This window comes from Sphaerodactylus townsendi, linkage group LG02, assembly GCF_021028975.2.
Source record: "Sphaerodactylus townsendi isolate TG3544 linkage group LG02, MPM_Stown_v2.3, whole genome shotgun sequence".
Taxonomy (NCBI): Eukaryota; Metazoa; Chordata; class Lepidosauria; order Squamata; family Sphaerodactylidae; genus Sphaerodactylus; species Sphaerodactylus townsendi.
The window spans coordinates 72,488,139-72,516,040 of NC_059426.1; the positions used below are offsets into that span (position 1 = coordinate 72,488,139).

The following is a 27,902-nucleotide window of genomic DNA, read 5'->3' on the forward strand; positions in this document are numbered from 1 at the left end:
CTGTTCCTGCCTGCCCCGAGGCAGTTCGGCTAGTAGGGCACTGTGTCGTCGGGGATGCCGAGAGGCTTTTTAGGACCCAGCGGCGCAGCGGGCGGCGGCTGATCCCACGTGCGCCGGTCCCCTCCCCCTGCCTGCCTCTATTGTCTGAGCAGCGGCCGGGCGAGGGATGCGCGTCGGGGCAGCGCAGGGGTGGCGGTGCGGATTGCCCGCCTGAGTCTCCTGGCTGCAGACAGCCCGGGCTGGTGCGGACATGAGTCCCGCAGCACAGAGTGGGGCGATCTGAACGGAAGTCGGGGCTCCAGTCGCCTGCAGGGCGAGTCGGGTGCGGGAGGATGAGGTCCGATCGCGCTGCCCTCTGGTTCCTGCTTGCTGTCGCCTTGCCTGGAGGTGAGTCCTGCTGGCTTGTTTTGGCCGCGGGGAGCCTTTTAGATCCTTTCTTAGCCCCGAGAACCGGATCGGCTGGTCCCTCGTGCTTTGTTCCCAGGCGATCAACTAACAGGGCATTTCGTGGACTTTTCCCGTTGGGAATCTCTATCCCTTCCCCCCACAGTGACTTTTCATTGTCACCCCCCGCCAGTCCGTTTTGGAAAACTAAAGGATCCTGTAATGCGTTTTCTCCTGGTCTCCATGGAAACGCCGAATACTTCTTCACGTTGAGGTGGGGGGGGGGTGGAAGAGAGGAGAAGGAGGTAGAAGCACTGGGGGGGACCTTATCCTCTGCTCCTTTTCTCGGATCACCCATGCACGGGGCTCCGGAGCAGTGCTGCTCCTATGGTCGTTTCCTGAGACAACCACTCCCCCGGCCCCACATCGCAGAGGGCTTCCCCTACTGGCAATTTTGCTCAGATATCGTTAGGACACCATATTTTTCACGTCTCTCTCTTTGTGCACTGCCTGACAGACCACAAGCTCTTTCTGCCCTGGTCCAAACCCTTCAGAACCGCCCCATCCCCCCCCCCCCAATTATTGCGCTGTGTGTGCTAGGGCATCTTTGCTATGAGCCTACCTGCTGCTGAAACCAGCGGACAAGCCACACACCTCAGGGCTCAGTTGGCAATGCAAATGAAGCATCTTCAAACGAAGGTCTGTTGCTTCTATAATTCAATTAGCTTTTGGAAGTCCCCTCCCCCTTCCAGTCAGGCAAGATTAATTCCCACAGTATATCTCCCCTGCCCCTGACACAGCTTCCCTGGGGAGACTGAAGCTAATAAAATTGCATCTTGGGGGAACCACCAGCATCTGCCGCTCAGTCCAGCCTTTACCTGTTCTGACCAAATATCATCCTTGTTATATTCCACCTCGTTCCCCAGTCCCTTTTCTAGAATTCTCTGTAAAATCTCTCCTCCTGGCATGGAGGTTTGTGGTAATTTCTGAGCGCTTTTAGTCCAGTTCTGTTCCTTGACAATAATGCTTTACAGTGAAAACATTACAGTGTATTTTACGGTGTTTTTGAACCCCTCTCAGAGTGTATACTTGATCTAATGCTATCGTTTTTAGCAGAACTCTTAACTACCCCAGGGCATGAGACTGACTGTGCTTTTTAACCAGAAATCAGCAGTAATTAGACAAAAGACAAGTGTACAGTTCTTTGCCAGCAACTTTTGCACCTCTGGTATGTATTTCTGTAAGGCAGGAGGCTCTGCAGCCACTGTGCTCATCAGTACTACTGGAGCTGTTCCTTTATTATGAGTAGTATCTTCCTTAATTTTTCTTGTGCCTTTTGTGTCCAGACAAGAGATTCTCACTGTTATTTTGCTCCAGCAGTTCCATTCTCAAGCATTGCTCCATTAATAGAAAGCAGATGTCCTGTGCTGTTTTGGGCAAATAATTTTTACTATCTCAATACTAATGAGTCCATTTTACAGTGATGAATAAATCCTCCTGGTGCCATTTGTGAAAGGGTAGAGCTTGGAGGTACTGGGAGAGTGTGGCAGTGCCTGAACTCTTGATGGGTTGTGGTTATTATGCTTATTGTTTGCTATGGTGGGACGGGCGGGGGGGGCGGGGCGGGGGAAGAAGCGGTCTTTCCTGCTTTTGATGTGGTTGCAGAGCTGGTTGCTGTTTTAGTAGTGAATCCTTGGAGAAAAGCTGGGTTACAAGATGGCTTAAGCAAGCAGGAGATTCTTACTGCAGAAGAAGAGATTGCTGTAAGAATACAGAAGGGCTGTGCAGCGGAGGACTCCCCCAGGGCTCTTTGGTGAAGAGGGGCAGAGTTCGGTCCATCACAGTAGAATGAAGATTGTGGAGGGGCATGTCTGGATCAGCTTGTCAAGCTGATGAGTGGGAAATTGATGGGGAGAAAATAGTAATTAGGAGAGAAGGGACCAGAGGGGGACAGAGGTCATGCCCTAGGGGAGGGAGAGCCTAGATTAGTAAAGAGCCCACTTGTTTCCTCCCCCCTCTTATTCTGGGACCTGAAGGGGCAGAGAGTGATGTCACAGCATCTCTTAGCCATTGGCTTCTTCTTTAGGAGGAACTCTGTAGCCCAGAGGTAGAAGCAGGGATTCCAGCAGGAGGCTGCCTCGCTTGTAAGGGGTGGCATTTATTTGCTGCTCTGCATGTACATACAGTAGAGAGGAAGGGGTGGCAAAATAACCCATCTTCTATAGTCTATATCAAGGCTATGGCAGAGAATTTGTGTCAGAGTACCTGGTAGCCTCATCTACCCGTTGTAAATCCAGGATGGGATTTTCCTGTAATCTCTGTTTTGTTGATCCTCAATTTTCTTTGGTCCAAAGTATCTATATTTGAGGCAATTGTACTTTATATACTGTCATGCCCTGATAGTTAAAATGCCTCTCTGTGAAGTGAAGGGTTTTAAACACATACACATCTAGATATATTTGCATTTATTTCTTAGGAAAGTTTTCCTTCCTTTCAGAAAATTTTTGACAGGGTCTGGTTATCAGCTTTGGCCCCTGGGCACTTTATAATATTGGGTGGGCACAGTACTTTTTTGATACGGCCCCTTCTAATTCCCTCTGTTGGGATATTGCATGCATAATACTGGCCAGCTCATGTGCAAAGACATGGCTTGCCAATCAGGCTGAAATCAGGCTGAAATCTGCCAGATCCTTGGATTAAGTTTTCCATGTTCAATTCACATAACTGGAATGTGAAGGCCATATTAGATGAAATGTTGCAAGTCCATGACAGGATCTCCTTCTTATATATATATATCGAACAGCAGGAAAATATACTGGAACATGTATGCTTTCCCTACTGGGGCAGATCACAGTGTGAGGGAACATAAGCCTCTCACCAGGGCTGTGGGTGTGCCAAGTGCTATCAAGTTGCTCCCAACTTATGGCGACCTTATGAATCAGTGTCCTCCCAAATATCCTGTTGTTAACAACTGTGCTCAGGACTTTTAGATTGAGGCCATGGCTTCCTTTATAGAGTCTGTCTATTCCATGTTGCGTCTTCCTCTCTTCCTGATTCCTTCAACTTTTCCTATCCTTACTGGTTTTTTTCCCAGGGTTGTGACCCTAATAAAATCCCCTACCACTAAAACAAAATTCAGATAAAAGTTCTAATCCTGGATCTCCAGCGTTTCATCTAGTTTTGTCCTGTATCCAGCATAATTAATGCTGCCTCTCCACTCCACATTATTTGCACAGATTAGACAGTTCCTGGTCTGGCAAAGCATTTTTGAAAAGATTTTATAACTGATGCATACAATCCATACATGCAAGTGGCTTTGGCCTGTGTTGTTGCCTGCCAGTCTACCTCATAGAAAGTGATAGTTGCAGAACCAGTACGGGTAAAGATTTTTTAAGTCTGCAGAAAATTGTATTTTTTCCAGATTTTCTGAACCCCAAATGAATACATAAATACCAATCCTAGACAGCAGAAAAGTGCATTCTAGACATGACCATGGTACAGATTGTATTGGGACTTTACCATTTACCAGAGAATCCTGGAATGTGTTGTCAAAAAACCCAGAAATGTTGTGATATGTGATGTTCCCATGTTTACATTTCAGATTTGTGCTGCATGATCTAGCTCATATATGCAGCGCTGATGCATGAGAAACCAGTGTAGCACCCATCTGGCATGTGGAAGAGCTCATGTATTGAGTGTGCATTCAAAATTAAAGCTGAATCCCAACAAGACCAAGCTCTACTGATGAATGGAGGGTCTAACTCAAGACTTAAGGTACCACCCATTCTGAATGGAACTGCATTCTCCTTGAAGGAACAGATCCATAGTTTGAGGTTGCTCTTGGACCCAGGCCTACAGCTGAATAAGCAGGTGGCAGCTGTGGCTAGGAGTTCCTTTTACCAGCTTCAACTAATTAGCCAACTGCAGCCTCTCCAGTTCTGGAGAGTTCTGGCCACTGTGGTGCCTGCCTGGGATTGTATCTAGATTAGATTACTGCAGTGGATAGGGTTGCCCTTGAAAAGTGGGTTGTAATGACCATATCACTGGCTCCCAAATTGTTTCTGTCCACATTTTAAGATACTGGTGTTGACTTTTATAGCCCTACATTATTTGGGACTTACATAGTTGAATGACAACCTGCAAACCTACCTGACAGCTACAAATCATCTTCTGAGTTTTTGCTTCAGGTGCCTCTATGTTCTGAAATTAGGCAGGTAGTTATCTGGGGCAAGGCCTTCTTGGCCGTGGCACTGAAATCTAGAACTCTTTTCCCGGAGAGATTCACCTGTCCCCTTCTGCTGCTGTTTTCTGCCAGTAGGTGAAGTCTTTTTGTTATGTCTGACATTCCTTTAATGATCTCCTAGGCCCCATGTTTTAGTTGTTGTTTTTTATGTATGGCTGATTACGCACAAGGTGTTTGCTGCATGGCAGAGGTGAATGTCTGCCACAGCAAGATTTGTTGGACAGACGTATTTCCTCTAGCCCTGCTTTCAGTTTCCACTCTCTCCGTGGCAAGCAAATCCACTTACAGCATAATTTAATTTTGCTTCACTGCCAGAGTGGGACAGCTTTGCCCCAGACCTCTTCCGTCTGCCTGCAGCCAGCCCATTTAGTCTTACCCTACCACTCTCTTGTACTCCTTTGCACCCTTCTCCCTCGCCCTCCTCCCTGTTGCCTACTACTTCCTGCAGCTTGTCCTTCTCTATCATTTCTATTGTCCGTGGCCTCCCTGCTCCTGCTGAGGAGTAATGCCTGGCCTGCTGCAAACAGGATGGTGGGTAATAATGCTGAACATGCCCTGAAACAAGGACTCCTTGGCCAATTCTCTTTGAAGTCATGGGAACCTTGCCGTGCATAATTGGCCTCGGTGTATTTTATTGTAGTCTATGTGTATTTTGCCCTGACTTGGACAGCTCTAGGCCACCCCAATCTTGTCAGATCTCAGAAGTTAAACAGGGCTGAACCTCACAAAAATTTGAATGGGAGACTTCCAGGGAATACTAGGATTGTGATGGGGAGGCAGGCAATGTCAAACCACCTCTGAATGTCTCTTGCCTTGAGAACATCACTGGAGTTGCCATGAGTCAGATGTATTTTAGCTAGGTGTTAGGTGTTTTGGTTATATGTTTCTGTTCAGTTCCATTGCTTTTTAAGAGATGTTGCTATTATATATGTTTTTAATCTGCTCGTCCCTCTTATGGCCCTGATCAGTGTAGAATAGTTGAGTATATGTATGGTAAATTAATAAATACTAACAAGTAAAATGGTGCTGTGCTGGTGTACCTTTAATGTTAGCAATGCCTTTGAAGAAAGGTTCCCACAGTGGAGCACCAAGGTCGACTGGATTCGCTGTGTTGGATTTGGACCAGGGAAAGCTAGAAACTGTCAGGTACTAAGGTGGTTCAGACAGAGTAGAGTGCTCCAAGTCATGCCATGGGTCAGGGAATCAGAAACATGTCATTGGTCAAAAGGCAAAGACAATGTCAGCGATCAGGCCAGAAGTCATGATTCAAAGTAGGCACCTACAGCTTTAGCAGAAGCAGTCAGGGCCAAGTAAGGAGTCAGAATCTACAGAGCAGTCCAATATAAAGGCAAGACAAAAGATATAAGCAGTATTCTGATACCAGGATCAGCAGCGATAGAACAGTCTCATCCACTGATGATGGAGCAGCTGGATCCAGTCAGGGACCCTTTTGGTCACTTAATCTCAGAGTTTCTCATTGAACCTCTCTGACCTCAGAGGGCAGTTCCTCTGCTGAACATTTTGTATCCATGGTTCTCCCTGCATTCTGGCAACCCTGGTACCACACAGAACCAAGCTTTAGAGTTTCTGATCCAGGGTTCTGGGTTCAAGTTGTGCAGCATCTGACAGTGATATGCTTTACAGCATTGTTATAAAAGTGATGTGAGATGACTTGAACCACACACACCTTGAAGGAAAGGGGAAAACAAATGTAATAGGTTAATAACTGGCAGGGTGTTTTTGGTAGCACTCCTCAGCATGATGCAATATGCTGCTCAAATTATTGGGGCTTCCGCCATTTGCACGTGTGATGAAGTTTATGGTAGCAGCCTGGTTGAATACCTTTCTTTTACACCCTATTGGCCTATTTTTAAAAAGGCACCAGTAGCCCTGATAAATGATTCCTTCATCAGCAGCCAAAGCAACAGTGCTTGAGCTGTTTCCACAGATATAGATGGGTACCTCAACACCTCTGCTAAGTTGCATCCAGAAATCTTCCTTAGCAGCTACAATAGCTGTATTTGTAGTAATTTTTAGCAAATAGCTTAAAGAACAGCAAAACTCAGGTCACTAACCTTGTAAAGGTTCACATGGCTGATGCAGAGAATGCATTTCCTATGCCTCAGTGGGTCATTGAAAATGCCTTCCCAGTGGACATTCTACTACACATAATCATACCCCCACCTCCCCTCAGGCTTCTTCAATCCTAGGAACATGCTGCCCTTTTCCAGACAGATAACTCATTGAGACTCTAATTAGATCTCAGTTAATTAGAAACAACATCATTATCTTTTTTAGCATTTTGTTTGGAAGCTGGCAAAATCCCAAATTAAAGCTAAACTTCAAAACCTTCTTAAATACTTCCTTCCGAAAGGAATGCATGAAAGCCCAAAAACAAAACCCACAACCATATGTTCCCTCCCTTATTCACCCGAAAGCATTAAAATGGCTGCTCTGAAAAAAATCTCAATTCCCAGGTGGAACTGAGGTGTTGACAGAAATATTAATAAAGCTAAACAAAGCATATTGGCGAGCAGATCATATGTGCAGGTAGGAACGGTGTATGTTGCTGAAACTATATTAGTTTTTTTCTGCCAGAGGCGTTGACTGCAAATATCTGAAAACAACCAACACTTGCTATTTATCTTTTTTTTCACCCTTGAAGCTAATGTGACAAGTTTACACAAACCGATAATGAGAATATCTTTTTTATACACTCTAAAATTGTGTTTATTATTCAGCATTTCAAAAATAAAGGACAGTGAGTCTCAGCCTGTGGAGTCCCACCTCTGGAACAGTAGTCTTCTGAAATAAAGGAGCATCCATTGCATTTCATTAGCGTGGAATAAAGAGCTTCTCTTAATGGCTATCCCCAGTGCCTGCTTTTCCCTTCTTAATTAATGCTGACGTTTCCTTTACCACCTTCAAAGTGCTCTACTTCATAAGGAAAACCCCTTTCTAATGCCATTGTAGAGCAGATAGTTTTTTTCAGATGTCTGATCTGATCCTGGTTTATTAATTCCATGGAGAGCCATTGAAAGGAGGAATTTTTTTTGCTGACTAAGTAATTTCTTTGGCAAAAGGCAATTATGGATATGTGGTCTAAAGAGTTCAATAGTTAGACTATAAATGGCTTTCTTTTCACCTGCTTGGCTTTCATTCCCTTTTCTCATCTAACGTGGTATGTTTCTTTGGATTCTCTGTGTACCTGGAGAATTCAGGGAAAGATGAAGCTTGAATTTCTAATAGAAAAAAGCAGGAATGCAAACACCTTCAATCTGATAATAGAGTGTTAATATCACAAAAGCAATATTGCTAGCTCCAGGGATTTGAAATAATTTTGCAGAGGGATATGATTTTAAATTCCCTTTATTTTTGATATTATTTGTCAAGTGCCTTTTTTGTAATGTATTCAAATTCTTCATAATGAGAACATTTTTCCTGAGATGGCGATGAAGATTTCACAAATAGCATGGCATCAACAGCTAGAGGTTTAAAATCAGTTGCTGATGGTGCAACCCACTAGGAGGGCCTGGTGTCAGCCTCACTAAAAATACAACAGGAGCTGCACAAGAGCTCAGCCTAATAGCTGTCCAAACCCCATTCACTACTAACACACCAAAAATCAAAGATACTAACTAAATGCCATCATTTTGCATTACATTAATATGTTCTATGTGCCGCAGGTTTGACTAGGGGCGGTATTTTGCAACTGATGTGGAAACACATTAGAAGGACCGTCTAATCTAATGAATGTTCAGTTCCTAGCCCTGTTGCATTTCCACTTAAGTGGATAGCTAACCCTGAAATCATTTCACTGCTACTCACATGAGGCAACGTACTATTATAACTTATTGGGATACCCTGCAAAGTTTAGGATGTTGAGTTCTTTTGTGCTGTGTTGATCCAGAGACATGTAGTAAGTAGGAGACAAGGTCTACAACTACAATACAATACAATCTGCATAAAAGAGGAGGATTCCAAAGCCATATTGATTCCAACACTTGACACTCGCCACCTTTCACAGGCTGATCTTTGCAATCTGGGCAGTTTTGTGCTATAAGTACTGCATATTGCTGCATCTAGTACTGCCTCTGCTAGCGTGCTTGCAGATGACTCAAGCAAGGGAGTCAAGCTATGAACTAAAAAAGTTTCTATCCATCCAAGGTCACTAGTCAGTACTGAGCTGGAAGTACCTTCCTAACTCAACCATGTTTGTAATTCTGACTGTGAGCATGAAGAAAGGCCATCCATTAAGTCATCTCAGAATACATTTAAACGAGGCACATGTTTATTCTCTATGACAACTCCTAAGTAATCAGAGGAAAGGGAGAGACCCATCCCTGAGCCACAGTGGGCTACAATGGAGTTCACAAACAATTCTGATATAAATGTATTCAATTCTTTCTGAAGCCAAAAAATATTTATTTGCTTACAAATAGATGTCAGGGCAGCTATTGTATTCCAAAAATGTGTGCACTCTGGATACTTGTCACCACCTTCTAATTTCTAACCTTAATTTGTTCAAAGCTAGAATGAGACAAAGGAATTCAAAGGAATATTGATGCATAGGTTTCCAGAAATGGTCCATTTGTAGGAGGAGACCATAATTCAGTGATGGACAACCTGTTTTGCATTTAAGAGGCCCCTGGCTCAATTTCTGGTATTAACAGTTAACATCAGAGGTGCTTAACTTGAAAGGGGTGCAGTTAAAGGAACTTTTAAAAAGTATGAAAAATCGTTCCTCCCCCATAAATCCATTCTGAAGTTTGGAAACTGTTAGTTATTGAGATATCACTAGGAGTAAAATGGAGCCAAACTTCCCCCCCATGAGCCATTTATATCACCCAAGCCTAAAAAGACACTGAACCTTTGTTGTGCCACCTGTGGCAACCATGACCAGTGGGCCTCTCAGAGGGGTTTTTATTCCCACTTTGTACCTTGAATGCAGAAACAGCATTGTCCCAAAGGCAAGGAACTTTGAAACGCATAATTTTCTAGGGCACTTGAGTCAGGCTGGCAGGCACTCTGGAAACTACATGTCCGAGGGTTCTTTGCAGATGTTCAGAAATTTAATTAACATTTCACGTGTCAGAATATTTTTTTTAGGTGTTGGCACAATGCACAATACAGCTAAGAATTGTTATCTGGAAGAATCCATAACCTGAAACAAACAACTGAATATTGATGAAAAGGATCTCAGGAGGTTGGGGAGAGGGCTCTTTGAGGTTTTGGAGAGCTAATCCAAGTCATCAATTCAATGTACTGGTGGTTTGAGACAGTATAGGGCAGCCTTATATGCCTTTACCATGGGTTTCACAACCTTCATCCCTTTGTAGACCTGGGTTTTGTACAGAAATGGAGGACCATTTAACAGTGGAAAGAAAATTTTTTTTGCCTTCTTACTCAAATCCAACACTAAGTGCTAGGGACAGGAATCTAGTGTTGTACCTGGTACTTGGGCTTTGAACCATCCTGGGATTGTGTCATGAGAAGGCATCTCACTGCTTGACCTTAACTTAAAGAGCAGTAGTGGCATAATGGTTAAGAGCAGGTGTACTCTAATCTGAAGGAACCAGGTTTGATTCCCCACTTGGTGCTTGAGTTGTGGAGGCTTATCTGGGGAATTCAGATTAGCCTGTGCACTCCAGCCTGTGGGGGACCTTGGGCTAGTCACAGTTCTTTTGAGCTCTCTCAGCCCCACCTACCTCACAGGGTATTTGTTGTGAGGGAGGAAGGGCAAGGAGACTGTAAACCCCTTTGAGTCTCCTTGCAGAAGAGAAAGGGGGGGTATAAATCCAACTCTTCTTCTTCTTAACTGGGAATAGACACCATTGCAGTTAATGAAACTTGCTTCCAAGTCTATAACTAGAAGTGGGATTTTTTTTTTTTGCATTTTGGGTAAACCCCAAATTTAGTGCCCAAGTAAATCCTACTCTACATGTGCAAGCCAGCCAGTCTATTGGAAGGGGTGTGGCTGAGTGGTAGAGCATCTGCTTGTCATAGAGAAGACCACAGGCTCAATCCCTGGCATCCGCAGCTAAATGGACCAAGTGGCAGGTGATGTGAAATGCCTCTGCCTGACCTTGATGGATCAGTGTTTTGATTCAGTATAAGGCAGATTTGTGTATTCAAACAGCAGTTTTATTTGCAGTAAATGCAAGTTTTGATGCATGCCTGGTGGGGATGGGGTTGGGGGGAAATACTCTTTTCCTCCAGGATTTGGTTATTTATTTTAATGTTCTTATGGGTGGGCAGTATGGCAACCCGATCTTACCTGCACCTTCTTTGCAACTGTGTCCTGTTCACTGATGCTGCTGCTTTTTAGGAGCAGTTTGCCAATCCGTGGCTGTTTGTGAGACCAAAGAAACAGCATGAGCATGTTTTCACCAGGCACTGAGATACCTTGATAGCTAATCCATAATGGTTATTAGGCAGTGAGAAGAAACAGTAGTGGAAAATTAAATTAGGATGTGAGAGGATGGCCTCATTTCTGAGAGTACTTCATAAAGTCACAGCAATTAAGAACACAGTGAAGACATACACAGTCTCAGTCTCTAAGATGTACATTTCCTGTCATTTTTGTGCAGGGCTATATACACATCATAAAATTCTAGCCACGAAATATTATCAAGTGCAGCTAACCACAGTTCAGAGCTTGATTTCCCCCCCAAATGGGTGAGATGCTCAGATCTGCTTATCTGTGGCCTGAAATACTCTACTGGACTGAAAGGATCTTGGTCTCATTCAGAAATCTCAGATTAGTTTTAAAAATTAGGTAGGCTTTCTGTGTGAGTGGTCACTCAAGCATAAAGGCATCCTTAGACAGATCTTGGCAGGAGGTGGACTATCAGCTGTAGGCTATGAATCTGTCTGATCCCATAAACGAAAGTAGGTTGGTTTATATCTAGCTGCCAAATGTCATGCATCTCACATTGCTACTCATGCATTTTCTTATTTTTGTACACATCAGTGGAACCTTTGTAATACCCATTAAACAGAGGCAGGCAGTTCCCCATGAACATGTAGGTTAAGGGCCTATTCAAACAGTTGTTAAAAAATGACTTTTAAATGTTTGGAAAACACAGTTTTAGCTGTAGGAAATATCCTACTGATCAAGGAGACTTCTATCATATATGGTGGAGTTGCCCTTTTGTTCATTGGTCACAAATTGTAGGAGTCATCTTTCAAATTGCTGAAGCAAAACTCACCTTTGTATTAATTTCACTTCTGAATTATTTGGGAAATGGCTTTCAATGGTGTGTTGCTGAAAAAGTCTTGTAAGTGCTGCAGAAATCATACAAATAAATCATTGGACAACCATATTAACTTCAGTGATTATGGAAAGGTTTATTTAAGCGGTGGCTGCTGAGATTAATATATTGTCAAATAAAATGCATTGCAAGAATGATTTACATTCTTGTGGACTTAGCTAAAATCTTCTGCATGGATTCCATATGGAACACTGAATGTACAGCTGGAAAGACATAGGGTTGGATACTGAAATACCAGTTTGCTCATAACTGAGCCAGCCACAGGCAAAACACACTTCTTGCACTAGTGGAACATGCTTCTTGCACTAGAGGAAGGCTTCCTGAGCCACAGGAAAATTCCTCAATTAGTGGAATGGAGTCATAGGTTCCTCTCTGCCAGTCCCACCTCACGTAATTAGGACACTAACATTATTTTAAACTGATTTTCCCTTTAGTGCTAGTAGTGGTCTGGAGTCAGCAGATTCCATCCCTGTGTATTTTTTTGTTTTGTTTGCAAATGTCTAACACCGGAAGGGGAAACACACAGCTTTCAGAACTTAATGAAACACAGGTCCACAAAATGATATTATTTTTCTGAGTATAGTTTTGGTGATGTTTGTCAAGCATCCAGACCTGACGGAGTCATACAAGTCAGATAGAAGTAAGCCACACAGTGATTGCTGCCAGGCCTGGCGACAGTGGGCCCTGCTTCAAAATCCAAAACTCCTGAAAAGGGCTTGTCCCCACCCTCTGCTGTTTACTAACAAAAAACAAGTGTTAAAGGTTAACAGTACTTTTATACTGTGACAATGGCCACTGAAGTTATTTGCTTCTTTAAGCTACAGGCACTGCTTCTATTATTTGTGGGGAAGGGTTGACCTCCAGCTTTTAAAGTTTTTTTTTAAAGATTTCAGATTTTTTGAAAGATCTGACATATTTGTTTATGGCTATTACACCTCTGGAATTAAGTATCCACAGATTTGGTGATGTTGAGAATTAGACACATTGATGATGATGCTGCTGCTGCTGCTGCTGATGATGATGATGATGAACATACTTCTTTAAGGTTACAAAATAGTGCAGTCATGGTAGAATAGCATGCCATTAATGATGTGACAGTAGGTACCCAAAATATTATGCAATTTTATTTCACACTGTGTTCACAATTGCAATAGATGTGTTAACTTGCATATTGAAAAACAAATACTTCCAATTCTTTAGACCTGGCATGGGCAGATTTCATGTTTAAATGATCTACTTGTTAGTTTGTAGGGATCCAGTCACCTAGAGGATGGGGGGATTCTTGAGCTGTATCTATCTAAGTAATTAGAAACTTACACTGCTGCTCAGGAGATCTGGCTGCAGGCCACCGATGATTACTACCATGAAGAACAGTGAAGCTGAGAGAGAAGAAATGAATTGTTTGTACTGGCAATTTTGAACATAGCAATTCATGCACTGAGGCAGCATAGTTCAGTGGTTAGAGTGCTGGAGTTGGATCTGGGAGACCCAAGTTCAAATCTCTGTACTTCTATGGGAGCTTGCTGGGTGACTTTGAGCTAGTCATAACTCTCAGCATAACTTATTTCACGGGGTTGTTGTGAGGCTAAACTGGAAGAGAACACTGTTACAATTTTGTTTTGTCAGTGGAACAAATAGTGTTCCCTAGGATCATTTCAAGTTAAGAAAGTGGCAGGAGAGGAGGAGGTCCTGGGGAAAGCATATGGCTTGAGTGTAAAACTTTAATATGGGAACCAGGTTCCCCGATAGCGTAACTAGTCTCTGTAATAGAACTTGCCTCCCCTGATAGATGCACAAGTGAGGGATACACATCCTTAAAGTGTATGCATTATTGATGAGAAGGAGGACAAGGAGGTGATTTGCTTTTTTAAATATTGTCTTATGAGACAATTTCGCAATCGTTCTTGGCTTTTCTGAATGTGCATAAGCAATGCAACATACATGTGAGATATACATGGGCCTTCAATGCTTCTTTACTTGTTCCATCTTAATTAAAACTTAGGGCATCCAGGAGCAAAATGTTTCCTTTGGAAGTTAGCTCTGGTCCTTTGGAGGTTAGCTGTGGTCCATGAACTGTAAGTTGGCCATGATCTAAAAGACATGAAGCTAGACTCCATGAGGTGTGGTTTTAATCCATGATGTTGACAAAAGTAAATACTCTGATGATAGCTAGATAATTGCCCTTGCTGCTTAGTTGAGCCTGGAGCATTTGAAGTGGGAACCTCTTCTTTTGTATATGTTTAGTGTGAAGGAGGTTATATGCTTGATGTTGATAAATGTGGTTCTTCTCTCTGCAGTGAACTGTGAATCTGATCCCCCAGAGATAGTGTACCTGCCCACTGAACTAAAGGTGCTAACTGGTGCGGACCATTTCCGTCTTCAGCGTACAGATCGTTACCTTCCAGGAAATGCCTCCCTGAACTCTCGCTCTGAGACGTTCCTTTTCCTCCACCATCGCCTTGCAGCAAAACCCGCTATCCAAGCCACCTACTTTCCTTTTACTGCCCAGCAGGTAATTACTTTGTCCAGCTATGAGGAGGAAACTCCCAAGTATGTGAGGAGCCTTAATTGTTCTAAGAGGTGCTTCACTGCAGAACTCTCTCTCCCTAGGCGGTACCAGCTGACAGCTCCCAAATCCAAGATGTCTCTGTTGCCTGGGATGTCCATGCTGTGTCCATTGAAGGCACAGTGTCTCCTTATGAGCCATACTCCAGGGTCCTTTTCCACCTCCAGGGACAGGATTGGATGTCAGAACAGCGAGACCTGCCATGTGTCACCCTGCATATCTTGCACCAGGCAGAGGCTGTTCACAGAGCCTGCCATCTCCAGGTTGGTGTCACCGGCATGAATACTCTTCTGCTTGTGATGCAGAAAGATAGCTAGCACCCAGAAGCCTCAGGAGGCAAATTGTTGCTTAGAAGGACTACAAGTCTTTGGATAGGTTATGATGAGTAAGTTGGATAGGATCAAAGTGCCAAATGAAAAAAATGGAAGTGGGATGCTTTTATGAGATTGATTATTTCAAGACTTTTGCTAACACAGGAACTTCCTTGGAAGTTTTAAGGTAGGGAATGGATGAACATGTGTCTGGCATGTATCTCTCCTGCTCCAACAGCCATGACTTTTTTCAGTTCTGTAATTGTAGGACAGGGATAGCATCCATTCAATATGCCTTCTACTTTTAATGGCTGTTTATAATAGTGGCTGTCAAGAGGGACAGCTTGTTATGCTATAGTTTTTGAGATATGAAAAAAGTGCATATTCCAAAATTCTTTGTTATGCATTAAAACTAGTGATCCTTCCATTCTATTGGATGATCATTTCCACTACATGAAAGCAACTTTTTAATAGAGACATTTTTAGTTTCAAAGTTGGGGGAAAATAATTGTGTATTTTTTTACAAAAATTCTCAACAGTTGATAAAGCATTTTTTTTCCATTTTCAAAATATGCTGGGTTTTTAAAAATCCAATCATATTTGTCATAAGCAAAATTGAATATACCCCTGAAGCATTTTCAATTTGGGACACAAGTTGTTTTGTGATTTCTCTAGAAGAAAATCAAAATGTGAACCCATTCTAGGCTGAAGGTGTATGGTTGCATGTCGTGAGGCTGATGAATTCCACTTTGGCACTTTACCTGTAAATGCAAAAATTAAAGGCACAGTTGCTTGACACACAGTGTATTCTGCAGTGGGTGAAGGTGCCTGCCATGTTGTGGACTTTCATGGGAAAGGATTGCCATTATACGTTCCATAAATGGTGAGGAAAGTTATGCTTGGTATAAAAGGACTTCAGGAGTATCTGAATGAACCTCAGGCAGCCCCATCCATGAGCCAGGCACTTAACCGCTGCCCCTGAAGAGGCTTCCTGTTGGTGCACAGAGGATGGAAAAGCCAAACAGCCACGCTGCCCCCAGCAGCTTGTCTCTTGGGTGGCTTGTCTGAAGCATGGCCCACCAGCATAATGCTGGCAAAGGCTGGCAGGGAGCTGACTAAGGTTGGCTCCTCTCTTGGTTATGCCCCCAACCTGCCCCCACTACGCCAGCAGCAGCAAGAACCCTGGGTCGCTGATGTGGTGTCCATCATGACGTCTAGCACTGGGCAGATGTGGTGGCCACACACTGTTGGATTGCCCTTCTGCCAGAGTAAGTGCCCTGGGGAGGGCAAATTTACCACTCCCAGGAGAGGACCCCCCCCCCACTTTGGATGGGGCTGTAAGTCAGTGCTTGTTATAATGTGAAATTAAGGAGATCCTCCAACTTCTCGCAAAGAACTGATCCTAATTGCTTGTGAAAGAACTTACCAGGGTGAGATGAAGTTAAAATGGATCAGTAAAGATGTGCAAAAAGAAATGTGTCACTGCACAAAGAGCCCTATTTCACTGGTAGCACTCTGAAAGCTGGCTAAAGCAGATCTGCCGAAAATGTTGGTCAGAGCAGAAATCCCTAGCGATTAAGAGATATTTGAAGGGTTTGTGTGTTTGCAGGGGGTAATTAGCAGGAACTAAAGGAAGTGTTTGCCTCTCTGCTTTTCATGACAGGCACCCTTGGGTGTGTGTGTAGTTGAACTAGAGCTCCCCTCTCACTGGTTCTCCCCTACACCCCCCTTGAGTCAGCATGGATCAGAGGATTCCACCATCACTCCTCACCGGGCTGAGCTGTACTACACTCTGGAACCTGTTTTACCTGGTAAGGCACCCAGAGACTGTTCCCATGCCAGGCCCCATGAGAAATCACGACTGGCTCTTGAGGGCACCAAGGAGCAACTGAACTACATTGGTCCTGTTGACATCAGAGTGATGAGCCCACCACGACGCCAGGAAGTGCGGTTGGATGACAATGTGATGGTCCGAGTTCCTGACATGGCACTACGCCCAGGGCAGCTCTTCACTGCCACCCTCATTCTGCAGCAGAACTTCACTGCTGACTTGTTGACACTCCGGTGAGTGAAGGAGGCCATGTTGCAGTGCTTTAATTTCTGTCAGCACTTACTGATTCCAGTGAGTTGCTGAGGAACTTGAATTTCAGGAAAAAGTTCTCAGGGTCTTCTCTGTGATTCAGACTTCCCTTAGTTTCAGATTTCTTAATTCTTGAAAATTTGCATTCCTCTTGGGGTTGATCCTAGCTCTCCCACTGCTTACCATCTACATGTTTGTTGGCTGTTTTACTGATTCTTTCCTATTTGTTCACTTTCTTTTCCTGTCTTCCCTTTCAGAATCAAAGTGAAGAAGGGGTTACAGGTTTTGGCTGCTCGTCCCACCAAGCCTGAAGCTTGGACTGCAAAGCTAGACAAGTTTAAGGGTGCCAAACACCATACTGCCCTGGTTACCTGTCGCCGTTCTATTGGCAGCTGGTTGGACTGGAGGTAGGTATGGACCTCTGTTGGTTGGGAATGCAAACTTACTTCAATAGAATCATGTGAGTAGATTAAATATGAGAATCCATTCTATTGTTGTAGGAGTCAGGGCACATGCACTGGCTACCTTCCATGACAAGGAGGTTGGCAGTGCCTACTTGTATACATTGCTGAGAAGAGAGTACTAATAGCAAGTATATGTGTATTTCATGTTTTTTAAAAATCAGAATTTTGCACTAAAAATATCTCAGTTCTAAAAACTGAATAAATTATGCACCTTGAGTATACATAAATTTTCATTTGTGGTTGTGATGACCTGTTTGGATGGGAGTCCCATCCCCTGCTGTTGTAGACTTGTCTTAGTGCCAGTTGATCATAAGGAGTGGGACAGTAGCAGCACTGGAAGGGCGTGGCAAAATTGGCCCTTCTGGCAGCATCATACTCAGCTGCCAAGTGCATGACTGCTAGCACCAGACTCACCAACTGCCAGGCATGTTGTGGCAATCATCCTTAAAAGTCCCACCTCTCCTCCAGGGTTCTGAACCAATCCTTGTGATTTAGGCCTCATGCAAATCCAAGTGATTGTCAGCCAACCAAACCTCATGGAACTCCACTGTTCGGGTACCTCAGTTTAAGTGAGGTAAATAACAAAAAAAAAATTTTTTTGGACAGGAATTTTGTGACTCTGGAAAGATGCATCAGTTTAGCCAGGATTTTTTTGGCTTCTGGTTAGGGTTTGGGATCAGCTTAGGGAACAATTCATATTTAGTGTGAAAAATAAGCATCCTGTTAAGGGCCTACTATTCCTAACTGGTGTGCATAGGTTGTGTGGCAAGTTGCTCAATGTGGAAAAAGAACAGCCTAACTTGCTAAGGTAACCTGACTAGAGAGAAGGGGATCAAATCTCCCTTCAGAATTTATTTACCTTACCTGAGAGTCAGTTGTAGTTTATATAATAAAATCATTCACACATAATAGTTGCCCTATTAAATACTTTATTTTCTGTTAAATAAAGTTTTGTCGTACAGTTCCATCTATGTTTTCTCATTTGAGTCAGATATTTAAGAAAAAGTAATCTCTGTTTACCTCACAGATAAGTACAGGCTTGGTCTAGAAGGTTTCCAAATAAGAGACCTTTAGAAGCACATAATTTACACATTACCAGTCCCAAAGCTTGTGCCCCCCTTACTATTTGATTGTCAGGGCTGGGCATGGGACGGAGACTGTTCTCGTCGCTGTCACAGATACGCTCCGTATGCAGCTTGACCGAGGCGGATCGGCGCTGCTGGTGCTATTGGATCTCACCGCAGCGTTTGATGTGGTCGACCACGACCTTTTGACCCACCGCCTGGCCGTTTCCGGGGTGCGAGGTACTGTCCTTCAATGGATTGCCTCGTTTCTCCGGGACCGGAGTCAGCAAGTGTGGTGCGGGGACCGAGCTTCTCGGAGGTGCCCGCTTCTATTCGCTTGGCGATGCCTCAGGGGCGTTGTTGTCCCGGCTGTTATTTAGCATCTATATCGCGACCCTTGCTTGCACTCAGCTGAATGCGGAGCTTTTGCTTGGGCTGGAAGTGCCATCAGTGCGCTGATGATACCCAGCTCATTCTGTATGTCGATGGAGGGGGGGAGCAGGCGCTAGCCCCTGCAGCTCTACAGCATTGTTTGGAGGCGGTTGCTGAAGTTGGTTGATGCAAGAGCAGGTTAAAAACTGAATCCAGCGAAGAGCGGAAGTCCTTTGGCCTTCTGGAGTAAAGAGGAGGCTTTCCAGCCGCCCGGTGTGGGAGGGAGGCCTTATTGGCACCGGCCCCCTCAGTTAAGCAGCCTGGGGGTCCACCTGGATTCGTCTCTTTCAATGGGAGACCCAGGTGGCCCATGTAACCCGGAGTTCGCGTTTTACCATCTTCGCCAGGCCCGGCGGCTGGCCCCCCTTCCTCTCCCGGGCGGATCTGGCCACAGCTGATCCCGCATAGCGGTCACCTCCAGATTAGACTATTGCAGCTTTCGCTCTCTGGCGGGCCTACCCTTGAGGCTGATCCGGAAACTAGAAACTGAGGTCCAGCATGTCACGGCGGCTCGTCTGCTCCACGAAGGTGGTGCCTTTAGAGATCATATCACACCCACGTGTTGCACCGCCTGCACTGGCTCCCCAGTTGAATTCGAGGATTGTCTTCAAGGTATTGGTGTTAACTGCTTTAAGGCCTTACAGGCGGTCTGGGACCCTCGTTACCTTAGGGACCCGTCTGGCCCCATATATATGTCCTACGTCGGTCTCTGCGTTCGGCAGAGGCCAACCTACTGGAGATCCCTGCCCACACTCTATGATGCGGCTGGCCTCCCACCCAGGGCCAGGGCTTTTCACGGCCCTGGCCCCTGCCTGAGAATGAATGCTCCTTTCCTTTGCCAGCTGTCCGGGCCTCTGCGGGATACCCTACGCAAGAGTTTCGCCAGAGGCCTGTATGCAAAGACTGAAGAGTTATTCCGCCGGAGGCTTTTGGGGAGGCCGGCTGCTGATAGAGTGCCCATTAATAACAACTAAGATAGCCAGCTGTTCCCCCCTCTTACCCAGGAAGGCGGGGAGCTAATAACTATGCGCCATCTGTTTTACATTGTTTTTTAACTGTTTTTAGAATTAGGGCTGCTTTTAACTATTATGAAGTTTTAGTATTTTATCTTGTTATTCACTTGCTGCACTATGATGTGAACCGCCCTGAGCCCCCTGGGGGAGGGCGGTATAAAAGTGAAACAAACAAATAAATAAATAAATAAATAAAATTTAAAGAACATATAAGAGAATCCAGAGTCGGGGATTGGACATTCTTCAGCCCAGGAGACACTTGTCTCAGAACTTTCCCTCTCTCATACCCCATAGCTGCCACACATGCCCTCTTGAAACCCTGAGAGGTTGCAAGTTGCTTGAGATGAGGGAAAGTGGGGTGAGTCCAGCTGAGCTGCAGCCATGGAGCATGGGCAGTGAGAGAAAAGGTGACATAAAGGGATGGGAGGAGAGGTATGGTTGAAGGAGAGTACAGTGAAAATGGGACATAACATTGGGGGAGGAATTGAGATGTGAGTGAAGAACAGGTACAGAGGGTGTGGCAAATACAGGTGGAGAAGAGAAAAAGGCAGAAGGATGGAGGCAAGAGAAAAGCTTGACTATAGATAACTGCAAGCTTATGTTCAGTGTGCAACTGACAAACTATAAAATAAAAGGTCTGAAGCATCCTTTAGTGTTCCCAACTCATTCGTGGAAGAGGAAGTTGTTCTTCAACTGTTCACAGATATAATTTATTGTGCAGTTTTGTGTTGTTTTGCATAATTCTTGGGTAGCTGACCATGGGTACGTTGGAACCAAAACCCTGCTCCCATCCACTGAAATTATTCTGTCATCCTTCTTCTGTTCTGAGATTTAAGCAGATGTTGCGCACATATTTATACAGGCAATAGGGCTTGATTCTCGTTCTTTAAAAAATGAAAATGTTCTGCGTAAACTCAATTCTGCAACACGTTCTGTCTGTGTGTGTTTTGTAGGTTTTTTGTTTATATGGGATTGTGAATAGTGCTACTAAGGTTGAGCAGTAGCAATGTGGACAGCCACTGAGAAGCTTGCCCTTCTCCTGTCTTGATAAAGGTGAGGAGATTAGTATTCATGAGGCAAAAATATACACTAACAAGACAATTGAAATGGAACCTTAGACCCTGACCAGATAATCCAACAATTATCTAGATGACAGACCTCTAGATGACAGAGAGAGTCCCATATTTAGAAATTTTCTTTGTGGCTTCAAATTGTCTCTCTTTTAGTAGGACAGAAGATGTGAGCAGTATCTCTTTTTTCCTAGTTTTTTGAGGGAAAGACATTTGACTGCATGTGAAACTGATCTGCATATTCTCCATATGTTTTGTCAGCCAGTTGGATAGAAATGCAGAAATCAGATACCTGATAAAGGTGCTAGTTCTTCCTGAACTACAAGCCAGCTAATCTAATGGTGTGAACAGCTATTTCAGCACAGAAGGAATTACTGTTGGTGAGGAGATAACGAATTATGTTGTTGAACACATGGAAAGAATTATATGGAAATTGAATTTTGACACCATGTGTTGTCCATTCCATGCATGTGACTTGGCTGATTCTAATCTGGAGAACCAGGTTTGATTTCCCACTCTTCCACCTGAGTGGCAGAGGCTTATCTGATGAACCAAATGTGCTTCTGCACTCCTACATTCCTGCTGGGTGACCTTGGGCTAGTCACAGTTCTTTGGAACTCTCTCAGCCCCACCTACCTCACAAGGTGTCTGTTGTGGGGAGAGAAAAGGAAAGGAGCTTGTTAGCCACCTTGAGTCTCCTTACAGGAGGGAAAGGTGGGGTATAAATCCAAACTCTTCTTCTTCTTCATAGAGATGAGATTCCTCATTATCTTTTCTCCAGAGAATTTTGTTACCTGTTCAGCTCCTCTTGAATTGTCTATCCTAGTCACTTAGTTTGCTATCTCCTGTCCCATCTCCATTTAGGGCAGCAGATTTCCCAGAGTTCCTATATGTGGATTTTGTAGTGGAGAATGGAACAGGGGGGCTGGCTTCCACACGTCCTGTCACCTGGCAAGTGGAATATCCTGGTCAGGACCCAGAGGCTGAGAAGGATAAGATGGTGTGGGAGATCCAAGTGTCAGAACGAGATGTGCGGGCCTTGGTTCCATTGGTGAAGGTGAGGTCAGAGGTTCCATCCTTTTTCCTTCATGGGAAATCACTGAGCATTCTGTATTGATCATCTATCTTATGCTTTTTCCTCTGCCCTTTTTAGGAGCAGGAGATTGTGAACACTGCACTCCTGACAGGAATTCCTCAGTCAGTGCCTGTGAAACTCGTTGTTGTAGAAACTGGTGGAGCTGTGTCTGAGGTCACAGAGCAGATGGGCTGTGAGTCTTCTAACAAACAGGTCCTACAGGTAAGAAACCAGTATGTGTGAAACCTTTAAAAAATCTGGGCTTTACTATTAAGGTGTGTGAAACCTTAAAAATAATCTGTCTTGAGCATCTTGCCCACCTTAGTAAATAACAAAAGATGGAAGCTACTAGCTAACCAGCACAACAAGAGAGGGCAGAGAAAGTCCATTCCGTGCATGTGACTTGGCTGATTTTGAGAACTGGGCCCAAACTTATTTTCTTCACACTCTTTTCTCACACTTCCTGCAAACAACTCTCTGGGCACAAAGCCTGTTAATGTTTTCTTTACTGCATCATCAGGTATCGGATGTGTGTGATGCTGTCTACGTAGGGGGTAAAGAGAGCCGAGGAGCATGTGGTGTACGGGTAGATTTCTGGTATCGTCGACTACATGCTTCACTGCTGTTCACTGTCTGGGCCCCACTATTGCCTCTGCGTATTGAGCTGACAGATACTTCCCTTGAGCAGGTGCGAGGCTGGAGGGTGCCTGGCAGTGCCCCAGAAGGGTAAGTCATATGGAGTCAAGTGGGTTACCAGCATCATGTTTATGATCTTGGGTGTGAGCCTTGTAATACAGTTACTGCATAAGAACCTGTCTACAGAAGATGAAGGATGTAGGAGGTCAATCCCAAGTGAAAGTCTGGAATGCTTGTCCCAATTTTTGATACTTGTAGGATGGAATTTATTTTGGGACAGCTTTATCTAAATCTGGAACCATGCAAACAGGGACATATCTAAAGAAAACTGCACCCAGGACAAGCTATCAAATTATGCCCCCCCCCCCTTCTGCTTTGCATTCCATGACAAGGGGCATTGTCACGCTGCACATGAAAGGCAGCAGGGAGGGATGTGAGGAAAATGTGTGTGGGGGGGGAGGGAGAGCATGAGTGGAGGGGTTGCACAGGATTGACCCTACTCTCTTCTTCCTCCGGCTGGCTGGGCAACCTCCTGCTGGGCCAAGCAGGGGAAGAGGTAGGGGGAAGAGGTAGAGCAAGGGAGAAAGGGAGATTGCCAAATGCGCCCCCCACGTGACTGAGGTAAGTGGCGCCTGGGCCACAAGATCCACCCTCCCAAGATATACCCTTGCGGGTAAACCCAGCAGTTGTTTTGCTTATCGGCCGCTGTTGGTATGAGGTCCAAGAGAACAGAGCGCAAAAATAGGTTGATATGCTTATGCTTACTGAACTTGGTACTCATGGTATAGAAACATGGAAGGGTCTGAAATAGACTAAATCCATCTGCAGGCTTATACTGTGAATATATGACTTCATCAAGGCAGAAGGAAGTACTACTGAGATCCCCATTCCCTACCACCAACCATGTTGATTCCCGTCAAACCTTCAAGGCAACTTTCTCTCCTGAGATACAGCATTAGCACAATTAAAATATTAATAAGTGGTTCCTGTTCTGATAGTTGGGGTTACTGGAACATTGTTACTGGAGCATTGGAATGAAGAGATCAGTTTCTGCCCTATTTCAAACATATTGGCTTGGATCTTTATGAACCTGTTTCACTGTCTTTCACTACTTGCTTTCTGCTATGTGGGTTATCCTTGCAGATAATGTTGGCTTGACTTACCTCCTTAACATTACTGAGATGAAGTATGTGGAATGCTTCTAGCTCATGAAATTAACTCATGGTAAGTATTGTTCTTCTTTCTCCAATCAGGAGCCCAGCTGAGCCTGAAGAGGGTGGAGAGGAGTTGGAAAGGAGAGCTCGGGGCTGCCGGCTCCAGTACCAGCGTGCTGGGGTCCGTTTCCTAGCCCACTTTGTGGCTCACCCATTAGATGGTGGCCGTCACCTGACTTACATGCCAAGTTCTGATTGGCTGTTGGATGTCTCACATCTGGTGCAAAAGCATGCTAGGATCCAAGACCCCCGGGTGGCAACGCTGGAAGATGGGAGTGTAGTGATTGGTCGTGAGCCAGGAATGACATCAGTGGAGGTAGGGAGTTTGTTCGTTACGGTTGTGGACAGGGTTTGTATTGTGTGATGGCAACCTACTGCCAGTGGGCTGTCCACAAGACTAGAATCTGTGGATTGTTTGCAGTTTGCATATAAGTGCTTTGGATGTGGACCTGCAACAGCATGGAGTTTTGTGTACACGTGCTTATAATTTGGGTACTGTTATGATTTCTGATGTGACTAGATGTGGCAGGGGGACAGATGGGTAAGTGAAGAACATGTCAAACTAGTATGAGTGAGAACGTGTTCCAAGGTAGATTGAAAAGTAGATTGAAAGACAATATGAAAAGCCATATGGTCAATATGGGGGAAGGCAAAGAGTCTAAACATTTGCAGGATAGTCACTAGCCCACAAATATCTTCATGGAATAATTTGCGAACTAAAAGGAAAAGGGAAAAAAACTGGGTTTGGAAGCAATTCTCACTTTACATGACCAGGGAGGAAGCTGTTCAGTAGGTTGGCTTTGGGACAAATAAGATGGGGCATCAGAGAACTTAGGTATTGGTTCTGGGAGCTGGCTCCTCTTGGGCATCATCGTGTATTCTCTGCTCCATGGTTCAGGTACGCTCTCCTGTGTCTGACTCAATCCTGGGGGAGCAGACACTGGTGGTGTCTGAAGAGAAGGTTTCCATTTCCAAGCTACAAACCCAGCTAGTATCAGGTCTCTCATTGTCGCTCTCTGTGGAGCCCGGACACCCAAATGTCTTCACTGCTACATGTCAAGGACTCTCAGCCTTACGGTCCCTGAAGCAGGTAAGAAGGCTTCTAAAAGGGGAGGATGAATTCAGTGGGCAATTGATGGTTTTGTCTGTTTAATATGCAGCAGTTTTATGGGCCAAGCAGATGCTGAGTATGCATGTAGTAGACCTGCTCACATCTGGTGGATTCTTGCTGGCAGGGAATGCTGCATACCTTCCCACAGGCCTTGTCCTCTGTTTCCCTTCTGCATCGTGTTATTTCAACCCCTGGAGCAAGAGTGATTTCCCTTTATCTTATGAAGAGCCTGACTGATTGTGATGCTAGCTGGTGCTGGTCTCAAGAGTTCCACTCTTCTGAACTCCCATGATATCTGTACAATTCCCACAGGAAGCTACTTTTTTCCTCCCTTCCCTACATCTCAGTGGTGACTCATCCCCTCATTTCCCTGCCCTTGGCTCAAGGTTGCCTCCCAGCTGATCATCTGGCAGTGGGTTGTTAAAGGGCCAATCACTGCCAGCCTGCTAACCAGCAGGCATTACTTTAACAGCACCAGATGTGATGCTTATATGGTTAATGGGTGTCAAGTGTGGTTCCTGGGATCCTCTTGGAGTCAAGGAGCCCTGGGGTCCTTTGGGTCTCTGACAATGCACACTGAAGATATTGCCTGTTCATCTTGCTGTGGTCCATCCTTTCTTCAGCTATATATTATGGGAGATTTGCAACTGCCATCAAAAACAGTAATTCTGCATCCCCTTTCTATTCTGGCAAAATCTAGTAATTTGTATAATGTCATGTTCTGTCAGTTTTTTCATCTTCATGAGTCGCAGCAGCGGAGTAGCACAGAAGGTGTGAAAACCCACTGTTGTGTGCTGAAGGCAGCTACAATTCTTCCCTGACTGGAATTTCTGTGTTGGACTCTGTATGTCTGTGGGTCCAACCATGCATGGAGCCCATATCTTAAGATCTCCTGATCCCTAAAACTGAACAAGATACCATCAGCTTCTAGACTCACCCTAGTCCAGCATGCAAACTAACATCAAAAGCTATGACAATCCATAGGTCATATTAAATTGAGTGTGCGAACAATTTGTCACATAATCCTAAACCCAGTTTCCTTTTCCATGCAGGAAGCAGTGGTAAGCATCTGGCTAGTATTCGCTGATCATACCTTGGCTCCTGTAGAACTTTATGGCTGGCAGGATCTGGTACTCTCACTCTCCTCCCTGAATCCCAGTGTGGTATCTGTGCAGCTCAGTGAGGAGCAGGATCGTCCCGTGGTCGTTGCCGAGGGACCAGGACGAGGATCCCTCCTGCAACTCAGCCTGCATTCCCCAGACTCCTGCCGCAAAGGCAAACATAGGGCTCCACTGTCTCAAGGCACAACATGGCTGGAAGTGAACTTTGGTAAGCATCTGCCAACAACAAGCAGCCCACTGCGACAGGATCCCCGTCACCATGGCGAGTCTCCCTTCCAGCGAGCAGAAGGTGCCATGTCAGGTGAAGCTGTGACTGTTGCAGCTGCTGCAGAGAATGGAAGGGGATCAAGGAGACATGGTCCAGTGGGGGTGGGACCACCAATGACCAAATTTGAGGGACCTGGGAGTAGTTCTTATGAGGATGCTGAACCAGAGGAAGAAGAAAAAGATGAGATGGTGAAGGCTCCTGAAAGGGTGACAGACCTGGAGATTGGCATGTATGTTCTCCTGGGTGTTTTCTGCCTTGCCATCTTTATCTTCCTCATCAACTGTGTGGTTTTTGTACTTCGCTACCAGCGCAAGGAGCCCCCTGATGCTGGGTCGGGGGCAACCTCCTCTGCCCAGCAGCCCCACAACTGGGTCTGGCTGGGCACTGATCAGGAGGAACTTAGTCGGCAGCTGGACCTGTGCAACCAGCATTGCCAAGACCAACCCCTTGACCCTTCCAGCACCAGTGATGGATGCTGTTGCTGTGTGGGGTCAGAGGGTAAGATGGAGGCTGTGGCCCAAGAAAGCCCAGCTCCCTCAGGACCAGAGCCAGATGTTTCTGCCAGTACTTTGGGCCTGACTGCTCCAGGAAGCCCAGCCCTTTCCACCAGCTTATCAAGGAAAAAGGATGGGAGGGAAGTTGGTGGTCGGCGGAAACGTGTGGAGTTTGTGACCTTTGCTACTCCCCCTGGCTCTGCTCCCAGCCCCCCAGCCTCTGCCCCTGCGGTTCAGTCCATCCTGGTGGCCAGTGAAGATGACATCCGCTGGGTGTGCGAGGACATGGGGCTGCATGATCCTGATGAGCTGCGCAGCTACATGGAGAGGATCCGTGGCAGCTCCTGAATTCCATCTCTACTGTGCCCCACCAGTACCCCATATGGGCAAACCAATAAGGGATCAACATTTGCTCTCCTTTGGGTGCTCTATTAGAGTCATCCAGTTGGGCAATTCACTTTTAGCTTCTAAAGAGGGCCCTACACAATAGGAAAAAGCAGCTTTGGGACACTGTGCCGGGGAGAGCAGGCCTTAAGATCTCTATGTTAGAGACCTTCTTCCTCAGCTGTTCCTTTTTATTCTGAAGAGGGATTTGTGGGTCAGCCACTCCTGAGCATAAAACCCATAGGTCCACATTACTTCCTTCCTACCCCTGCAGTTTTAATTAGTTTGGGGTGAAGAGTTTGCAGTCTGGAAATCAGCTGAACACCAGCCGTAAGCCAACTGTGATGTACTCCGGAGGGGAATCCAGGGGGAGCCTGACCTGGACCTCCCTTATTGCTTTGACTCTCATTGCCGATTTGTGTCCATTGTGATGGTTTTAACAGCGAGTGTCCTTCCTTCCTTTGGTCTGAGCCTGGGGCTCCTCCCCTCTCCCCTACACCTCAAAGCCAGGCAAGGGCAGAGTTCTGGATGGCCCTTTTCATCCCAGCTGTGTGCCTGGTGTACTTAACCGTTTTGTACAATCACTCATATTTTATACCTGTAGTACTGGGAGGCTGTCAGGCAAGTCCTTTATTTATGGAAGATTTTTTAATTCTTACATTGTTTAAAACTCAAAATAAATAATAATTAAAACAGCA

General features: G+C 45.1%; 1 protein-coding gene across 1 annotated transcript; it reads left to right on the top strand.

Annotated features, from left to right (window-relative positions):
* The first annotated feature begins 97 nt into the window (after positions 1-97).
* TMEM132A (transmembrane protein 132A) lies at positions 98-27,902 on the top strand. The gene is made up of 11 exons (XM_048485399.1): positions 98-387; positions 14,199-14,413; positions 14,512-14,730; positions 16,442-16,842; positions 17,116-17,265; positions 21,766-21,958; positions 22,055-22,198; positions 22,497-22,702; positions 23,866-24,142; positions 24,725-24,916; positions 25,990-27,902. The coding sequence occupies exons 1-11, from the start codon at positions 333-335 to the stop codon at positions 27,166-27,168; spliced, it is 3,231 nt and encodes a 1,076-aa protein (XP_048341356.1). The 5' UTR covers positions 98-332; the 3' UTR covers positions 27,169-27,902.